Source organism: Etheostoma cragini, chromosome 7 (genome assembly GCF_013103735.1).
Source record: "Etheostoma cragini isolate CJK2018 chromosome 7, CSU_Ecrag_1.0, whole genome shotgun sequence".
NCBI lineage: Eukaryota > Metazoa > Chordata > Actinopteri > Perciformes > Percidae > Etheostoma > Etheostoma cragini.
Window position 1 is genome coordinate 22,719,729 of NC_048413.1, and position 9,970 is coordinate 22,729,698.

At 40.3% G+C, this 9,970-nt stretch overlaps 1 protein-coding gene across 2 annotated transcripts in view; it reads left to right on the forward strand.

Annotated features, from left to right (window-relative positions):
* prex1 (phosphatidylinositol-3,4,5-trisphosphate-dependent Rac exchange factor 1) overlaps positions 1–9,970 on the forward strand; it is an 83,683-nt gene that overhangs the window by 61,382 nt on the left and 12,331 nt on the right. For both annotated transcript variants that reach the window (XM_034877085.1, XM_034877086.1), the window contains exons 20-26: positions 579–718; positions 2,121–2,262; positions 3,171–3,346; positions 3,739–3,900; positions 4,686–4,896; positions 6,150–6,435; positions 7,192–7,410. In XM_034877085.1, coding sequence (XP_034732976.1) covers positions 579–718; positions 2,121–2,262; positions 3,171–3,346; positions 3,739–3,900; positions 4,686–4,896; positions 6,150–6,435; positions 7,192–7,410 — 1,336 coding nt within the window. The remainder of the gene's footprint in view (positions 1–578; positions 719–2,120; positions 2,263–3,170; positions 3,347–3,738; positions 3,901–4,685; positions 4,897–6,149; positions 6,436–7,191; positions 7,411–9,970) is intronic.

Below are 9,970 nucleotides of genomic sequence, written 5' to 3' on the forward strand. Positions count from 1 at the left end.
AAATAAGTTTCCCTGTGTGATATCAATGCATGGGTCAAATCCGGAATTAGGTAATTGCTGGCACCATGGGTGGGAGTGATGCCAGCACTGGTATTTTTAGGTTGGAGAGGAAGATGATGGAGGTGTTGATGAACTTCCAGGCTGTAAAGCCATTAGTAGCTTGGGACAACGTGTTACGGCTTTGAGCTGTCTAATTTACTCTTCTCCTGGAGAAGCAGGAGGGGCAAGGTTATGCACATCTGGGAATTGACTCCAAAATAAGACTCCATAGAAAATTAACTCATGTACTTTTAATTTTAATTTTATCAAACCTTCATGTAACCAGGAATATTCCCTTTGAGATTCAAAATCTCTTATACAAGGGTGTCCTTGCCAAGACAGCAACATAAAAGTAATAAATATAGATTAAATCAAGATTTTTTCTTATGAAAATTCACTTGTGAAGCACATTTAACTCCCACTTTTCCCTAATTTAAATTATATGTTTGCATAATAGCCCCATATGTTGTGTACAGTTTCACTTTACCTATATCACACTTGTGACCTTTGACCTCTGATCTTGTTTTGACACACTGCAGGCGGGGAGGCGGTGGGGGCGGGTCTTCAGCCTGGCCAGGTCATCCTTAAGGTCAGCGGCAACAACGTCAACCACAGTGACTACCAGGAGGTCCTGGAGCACTTCACCGCGCAGCACACACACCAGGAGCCTCCCCAAGCGGTGAGGGGACACATGAAAACAAACACTAACACACATTTACTGTTTTTCTTCATCTGCAGCAGGTTTTGTAATGTAATTTATTAAGAGTGTTTGAGAAGAAATACAATTTGTTCCTTTCGTGGTGTCCAGTTAGTGTTTAGAGACCTAGTATGCTCTGTCATGGCTCTCACTTTACCACAGCACCCCCCAAGTGCTTCATTTCTTCTACAAACTAAGTAATGCCACAAGCATGATTAGTATCAGTTGTAGGTCTGAAAGTTAATTTATCAAGTTGTTTAACTTTGTGGAACAGCTTACTAATTTCACATTTGAGGAGCTAATAGAATGGAGAACCTCAGTGAACCAGACATTCCTGCTCTGAGACGGTATATAAAACAGCATTAGTTAGAGATACACTTACCTATAGAAAATGTATGCAAAACCTCAAGAATCCCCAACCATGCAGCACACTTGCTCTTTTAAATCTTTATTTCTGCATACTACATGTTCCTTCATTTCAGCAACATTCTTGCCTCCAACAGTGGGTGGCCTAGTGATCTCAAGCATAAATCTCTGGCGAACGCTTTGTCGCTGCAGGACACTTGTAGTGAGGGTTGAACATTTTTCAGCTCAAGATACAATCCTGCACTAAGAGAAAAGGTAGCCCAAAGCAACAAATAAACAACCTATTTCTACAAAATTTTTATCCATTCCTCCTGCCAAGATTGTTTTGGTTAGATTCTGTTTTAAAGTAACAATGGCAGAGTTTTATTTTTTTGGGTCATAAATGGATAATAGTATTTACACTCTACACTAAAGCTATCTTTTAAACTGCAAAGCCTTTGTCTGGTTGTATGAACAGCACTACAGCAACAGGGTATGGCTCCAGGGCTGCAGTCAGATTGGGATGTCTTCCTTTCTGTAGAAAGCACATTGTTTTGTTTTATTTAACCTGGCTAACTCTTCTGGCAAATCCCGTTGAACAGGCTCAGCTGAGCCGCCTTATTTTGGATTGTTCTAGTAAATGTTTGCTGGTTCATTTAACAGCAGAATAAATTGCAAGGATGTTGTTGATGTGGCTGACTGCACTGCCAAGTTTGGTGTGATGCAATCAGCCCTGATTACCTCATCAGGTGAAAAGTGTCCATGTCCACAGGACATGTAGAAACACTTTAGATTGTTTCCTTCAAATTCGTTGTGTAAAGTGCAGCCACATCTACTAGCTAAAATAAAGCACATATCACTATTTGAGCATATCTAAATTTCAGTTAAATAATCGGTTTCCTCATTCTTTCTCTTCCATGCTCTCTCCCTTTATCTTGTCTATACCTCTGTTCTCATTTTGTACTTCTTGGCTCACCTGCTCATTCCTCGAAAAAAATGTCACTATAGTCATTATAGTAAAACTTTATTTCTCCTCCAGTGTCAGTGGGTGTATCGCACATTTGAGGATGTGGAAGAGCTCCAAAGGGAAAGAGGCGCAGGTGAGAAGGAGAGCCCTTTCAGTCCTTATCCAGTGGAAAATGGTTCTGACCACGAGGAGGAGAACGGCACCAATGGAACAGGTAAAACATGTTTTATCATCTGAAATTGTTTTCTTTAGTCTTACATTAAAAATGTAATTTCAAAATTCTTTTTAAGGAGTTATGATGAGTCAATACTGAATCTTTCAAGTATCACAATGCTATTAATTAAATTTTTTGTACCAATAGCATATGTAATGCAGACAGTTAAGAGCAGTGAGTTTCCTTTCTGGCCCATCAGTCAGCAAACTGCATTTGGAACAGGATTAGTGTTACTTGGGAGTGTGTGTGTGTGTGTGTGTGTGTGTGTGTGTGTGTGTGTGAGATCAGTTGCAGGCTTAATGTTATAAAAAAAATCAGTTGCTGCCAAAAACATCAGAACATTATGTTCCACCTAAATTGCTATTTTCAGATGACCTCTGTTTTTGGTTATAGTCACTGTGTCAGTAATAGGTGGCTCCAGCAGTAGGTTATTTAGCCCTGGATATGGAAAATCCTCCGTTTAAAAATCACACACACACATGCTATGTACAGTCATTAGTTACAGTTGTAGGACTTCATCTAGCAACACTGTGTCAGTGTATATACAATAAATGACCAATCTGTCTTACAGTGCTGGCAGCGTAAGTATACTTGACAGATGTGCAATACACTGTGTGCCTTCACTTATGTCATTACTAAAGGACTTTATTATATAATTATTTGTCCTTCAAAAGCTTTGAAGGTTTTTTTAAACACACAACATTTTTGTATCTTAGGTGTGCCAAAACACTTCACTGACTCTACCTCTGGGAAAAAACTCCTGAAATCTTTTTTTTTCTGGACACTGGACTTTAAAATGGCATATATCAAATACACTCTTCATTTTACATGCTTGACTTAAATACACTGAATGACGTCTAAATACATGCAAAGCTTGTATGCTGACAAGTGACAATTGTGCTCCACAGACCACCGGTTTGGCAGCCTTTCCCTCTCCGATGAGTTGCCTCTGGTTAGTATGACGGTAGATAACGTCCATCTGGAGCATGGCGTAGTCTATGAATATGTCAGCACTGCTGGCATCAAGAGCCACGTCCTGGAGAAGATGGTGGAGCCCAAAGGCTGCTTCAGCCTTACTGCTAAGGTAGTTATGGGAAAATTAGGTTAAGTTTTATTACCTTGAAAAATCACAGGGGTATAAGTCATACTTTATATAATGTCAGTTTTAATTATTACCCCAACAGGTAAAACAGCTTCCATGTTCTCAGCTACCAAAATTTGACATCTCATATCATAGAAGATGGCCGTTCACCACTAAAATTTGTTCAACTTGCACTATTATGAAAGGATCTTTTTTCGGCCTTACTGGTGATTTCGGTTGTTAGTATTGGAAAGCTGAATGATAAGTTAGATAAAAAAATACTCTTGCTGCTGCTAGGAATGCTATTTTTACTCTGATTGTAATCAACTAAATGATCAATCTAAACTTCTATTGTATGAGTGATCTATCTTAACCAATGGTTCTTGTCTCTACAGATCTTAGATGCATTTTCTGGCGACGACAGCCTCTTTGTTCGCAATTGCAGCCAACTTATCTCACAGAGTGACCGAGTTGTTACCATGCCTCAGTACGAGTTCAGACAAATCTGTGACACCAAGTTGGAGAGTATCAGACGACGTATAAGCAGCTATCAGCAGGTACTTAGACACACTTCTACACTCTCTTTAACACATAGACCTTTCACTATCACATCCAATTGTTTTGCTCAGAAATGTCCCCAACTCATTAATATTAACTTAAAAATACAAGAACAGCAGTTCACTGAAGTAAAAGTCAGGTAACTTAAAATCGTCACTTATATTTATACCAAAAAATGATGAATTGTCTCTCTACTTGGCAATGTTTCTTACTGGTAATTATTTTACGGATGCATTTAAGTACTTACAGCCATGCTTTTTAAAGTTTTGGAGGCTTAAGAGAGGCTTTTTGGTGGTTGAAAATCGTTTAAACACTCCCTCTCTTCTTTAACTCTTTAACTGTGTGTCTATTAACCTCACAACCTGACACCCACAAATATTTTCAAATATACCACCTCATGGCCAAATACAGCTCATCTATATACACTTGTAAAATATGGCACCTAATAAGATTTTTTTAAAGATTAATAAGATTAATTTGATGTTAATAGCCTTTACATTTTTTTACTCAAGACAGCAAGAACCATAATTACGTATGCAATTATTGTTCTATTTTAGTCTACCTCACCTCCCGAGGCAGTGCTTAATACTGGATTTTAGCCATCCTGCACATGCAAGAAATATACAGTTATTATGTCTCCATGTCATATTTTCTGCTCCAGTGTGCATGTTTTACCTTGGTGGTGAAAATCATCTAAGAATAAACACCCACTACAGACATAGAACTGTCAGTCATGCAGCTTGTGCTTTCACTAAACTAAGTCTATGTCACCTTTTTCACCAAGTTTGCCCTGGAGCTTAAGAACAAGGCATGGCCCTCCTTCAGGCAGGCCGGTGTTCACCCTCACCCACTGGGCTGCATGGACTTTGTTCCCATCAACTGCCACGTCAACTTGATGCAGGTCTCTTACCCAAAGAGCACTACCACTGCTGGAAGGACTTTCAGCATCCGCTTTGGGCGCAAGAACTCTATGTTTGGCCTGGATCCTGACCAAGGTAGAGAGGACACACATACACACACATCTATTCTATAAGATTTGAACACCTCTGTCACATTTCCACTGCTTAAACTAAGCTTCACTGAGATCATCCCCTTTACGATAACACAGCTTAACCCACTTAACACCAGCTCAGTGATCAATTTGACTAATTACCCTTCATAACCATATAAATCCCATGGCACAGAGATGGGAATGTCAACCCCAGCCTTCCACAGTGGCCATGTGGTTTCAACAAGAATTCCAATAGTAAATTAGATGAGTGGTTTGCCATTAAGAATCCATTAGCCACAGGCCATACCCATGTTATTGACATGAGAAGTGAGTGATTGATGTCAGCAAAGATGGTGCCTTGAGGCAGTGTAGGAATTTGTGTCATTTACTCAAAGCTACTGCTGCTGCTGAGGTCAAAGGGGAGGGAAAGAGAGAGTGAGAGATTTGAGTGGAAATGGATTTAAATGTTGACAAATAATTTCAAGAAGAGGGAAAACCCTTATCCAAAGATACAGAAAGAAGTATCCTGTCCTGTTCTGTTTATATGGGCCAACGTTATCATGAAACAGCTTAATATTAATCAAGGTGCTTGAGACTTGGCTGCTGAACTCTTAAGCAAAGATGAAAGTACAGTACAGTTAGCATTGCTGTCAAGGATGCCTTGTCCTCAACTTTCCTCTCAGCACCAGCTGCAAGTCAGACATCTGCGAAGCAGACAGACTGACGAGATGTTCCACTCTGGTGCTTTTCAGTGTGTTGTTCTGCCAGCTCAACCAGCCAACAGCAATGGAGACGTTGTTTTCTTTAGTGACAAGTCCTATTACCTGAAGTGATACAAAATTTCCTCTTCCAGCGCCATACCGTGTATTTTAAAGGAATGTGTGGAATGTACATAAATGTATAAGGGCTTCTCTATTTGATTGTAATGTTTACTGTCTACTAATAGTACACACCCTGGATTAATTTGCAAGTACTTAATCTGTCTGCAGTTTTCGGATGCCTCAGGTTATGGCAGTTAAGCTTGGCATTCGACCAAGTAAACAGTTTTGCATCCTGCTCTCGCTGTGCATATGAGTTGCATAAGTGCCCTTTAAGAAGTTGTTTTTCATCTGGTCTAAATAGAGAACAGACAAGAGTGTTACTTCATAGGGGTTCGAACATCTGGGGTAGATATAATTGTCAGAGAGTGAAATCTGTTTCATTTGCCCAGTGCAAGCATGTTGTTTATTCTCCTCTCCTGTCTATCCTGTCCTGTAGCACAACTGAACCCCATGTCCCACACCCAGCATTGTTTGACCAGCATGGGAGCTCCTTCCTGGAACTGCTCTGGCCTGGAAGGGGACGAGGCAGACGGCAGCGGGGAGGTTACTATGGATGGAGGCGAGGGGTTGATGGACAGTCGGCGGGGTGGCCACGGAGATGGCGGTTTGAGCTTCCTGCTCAAACAGGAAGACACAGAGACCCAGGACTCCTACATTTCCTTGCACAGCCGCCTGGATGTTGCTGTAAGGGAGATGAGGCAGTATGTTGCTCAGATTGATGTGTAAGTGTTAGTTAATGTGCAATTGAATACTTTGATCCTCATTTGAATAGGAATACGTTTTTACCTTTTAAATTGCAATTCTTTGTTGCCATTTCTTATAAATCTCTTATCTCTACCCCCATGGCATCTAACAAATACAATTAAAAGTGTTTACTCATACCCATTCAAAAAAATGTGTTCAGCTCCAACAGTTGGTACTGTTATCAAATATTGGCATTCCACTGGTGTTTATATATGAGTAGACTGTTTTTGTTGCCTTCACAGTGACATTTAGAGATCACCACATAAAAAGCTAGGAGCTGTTCTCCCCACGCTCTTCTCCTGAGGCTGTTCGTCAGCCTCTCTTTGTCTGTCTGCCCTTTGCCTTGTTTAAAGCTGAGGATTTACAAAAGGAACATTCTTCAGGCCCAAAATATTTATGGGCTTGGCCCAGTACAGGAACAGGGAGTGAAGCCAGGATAACATCAAGAGAAAGAGAAACATATTGTCTGTCTGTGTCGAGGAAAGGGTGTAACAATGTGGCTGATTGTGAAGGCATCTGGGCATAGCATATTTTAATCTAAATATAAGCATAATAGTGTCCTCACATAATTGTCATTTTGAAATATTTAAAAATTCCAAAATAGACTGCAAAATATACTGTGTGATGGCCTAAAAAACGTGATGTAAGTAACTACAGCAATTAGCTATATTTTGTTAAATGTGCTTTCAAATCTAATTTCGAGAATTAAACTTTTTTTTTACCCTCTTCTGTAGCCTCTTGTCATCTATCACCGAGCCCACGCAACTCCTGGTTGAGGGTGGGGAGCCTCCGGTTTACGAGTCAAGTCAGCCACCGTCTCTGGCCCCCTGCGAGGATGGCTGTGACCAGGACAAAGTGGAGCAAGGCGGCATTAAAAGGGTCTGCTTCAAGGTAAACGAGGAGGACCAAGAAGACTCGGGACATGACACAATGAGCTACAGGGACTCCTACAGGTAAAGAGAGTAACTTAAAGAGGAATATTATTTAGACTTTTGTTTTCATTTATCCTTTCTCAATAAGCGTTCTGGTTTAAAGCACAACTAATTGTTTATGTTTGGGAAAAATCTATATTTTCCTTTTGTAGCAGCATCGTTAAAAATACAAAAAGAACACAAGTGTGTCACACCTGTATTTCTACCTGCAGACTATAAAGCATGAACTACATTCAAACTCCCTCTTTACTCTTCAAACCCATAATGCTCATTTCCCCCCTTTTGGAGGCTAAAATTCATTCCAGATGTTGGCATTTTAACTAGGATCGAGGTCTAAAAATGACTTAGAAATGTTTTGGTCAGATCTGGTTATGTCATTTGTCTGTTGAAAGTTCATTCAGATGTTTGTGTGTATGCACGGTTTACTGGGCAGTGCTCCACTGAGCCCCACCCTCCACCACCCACTGAGCTGTAGTTATTGGTTGTTGGTGTGGTGGGCTGGTGTATAATAAAGCCAAATGTTTGAGGCGCGGCCTCCTTATCCACTCTTTCATTAAGACCTAGCCACGCTATGTAAAATGTGACTACCTCATCACACTGAAATGTAAAGGGAAATCTAGGCTGCTGTATGAAATGTAGGCTACACACACAGAAAAAACTCTCTTCAAGGTAGCAGTTAAAGGCTATCATCCCACTTCTGAAAATTTTGTATGTGATGAAAAGCGCTGTTGTGTTTTGTGAGTCTTGCTGAGAGAATCAGACATTAAAGCCTGAGGTGGTGACAGTCCACTGCAGATCTCAACAGTCGCAGGTCACTGGCTGAGTGTAGTTTGTGAGGAACAAGGACAGAAGAGATACACATGCAGACAGACTTAGGGGATCAGACAGAATATTAAAGAAAGAATTGAGGAGAGAAGAGTGTGAGTAAGAAATTATAATCAAGCAGTGTATGTTGCTATTTCTGGTACATTTTGTCTGTTAAAAATCTTTGGCATCCAAATCTCTGAATGACCCTGTTAAGACCTTTTATTATGTATTTAGACGATTTGTAGAATGTGTCCAGATGCAGCTGAAACAGCTTGCTATTCCCACCAGACATCAAAATGTTTTTCTCAAGTGACAACCTGTGATTGATCTTCCTTTTGTTGTTTAACATTTTCAACAGTCCTATTTATCTGTTCTGTTTCCCTAAACAAGAGCCTCCTCAAACTCAATCCAATACAGACTGCAGTCATTTTTTCTTGGCTTCATTAGGAAAATATATTACACTTTCGGACAATATATGAACCTTAATATCTCAACCTAATGTACCTTTCCAGCTTAAACACATTGTCACACCAACATCCATTTCTTACTGTGCATTGCATTGTTGAGCAATATCTCTAGTAACGCCACACTCAATAATCAAGTGGTTTTAGTCTGTGTGCCGGTATTTTTAGTATCTTCCTAATGTACCCAGGTGTGTGTTGTGTGTGTGTGTGTGTGTGTGTGTTAGCCAGATCCTCTACTACAGTCAGGATAATTGTCACAGTGGTGCTCACACTTTTGGCAGTGAGTGTGTGGCTAAATTTAGAAGATCACCGCTTGTGTGTCTGTTTTTATGTTGCTGAATTTAACTGTAAAAACACACCTAAGCAAATAGCCAGGAGGGGATTAATACAGGAAGCAGAGAGGGGAGTGTGAGGGAGAGAGGGAATTGTGTGTATATTAGACAACAGATAAATAGAAAAGCAATGGGATGCCTAAAGTATGATTAGATCGACTGCATGAATACAAATACAAAAACTTGGATTTACTGGTGCATGCACACATATTAGTTTGAGTGTAACACAGTGAGTTTGTATGTGTGTGTTTGAATAAGAGCCAGCGGGAAATTCAAGCCAAACTACTAAAATATAGTTATATTAACTTGCTCCCTATAATTGTAGCAGCTTTGAGGTAGCCAATCTCTCTTACCACCACAAATTCACATTCACACACATCTCACACACACATTACGCACCACAGAATAACCCGGTAGGTGATATCCACCCCCTACTCCCCCACATTGTCATCCAGTCAAGCTGGGTTATAGCAAAAGAAAACAAAGCCAGTGTTGTTGTGTTGTAGCTCGTAGTCACTTGTAGGCCATTTGTTATGGTAATTCAGCTTCTGAATCAGAGCGGATTGCGGGTGTGCTCACTTGAAGCGATGAATAAATCTTTCACATGCTCCCGGTAATCATGTTGAATCACGTAGATGTATGACTATAAATACCAGGATGTCATTTTACAAAACTATCTCAGGCAGGTTACATTTCTCTGCACATACCAGTATGAAGGAATACACTGACAACTTAGCTGTAACACACTGACTGCGCTGAAAAGAACACGTTTTTCTAAAAAACTCCATTTGAGTGTTCAGTATTCCAATGTACACATTTGTTATCAATGTTTGGGACTAAGGCAGCAACAGTTTACTGAATGCTCCTCTGTGTCAACCAGTGGCGGTTGTTGCTGTGAGAAACATTTAACCTTCCTATGGTGTTAGGGTCCCGACGGACCCGTTTTGAGTTTTAACATGCATAAAAGCACTTCATACA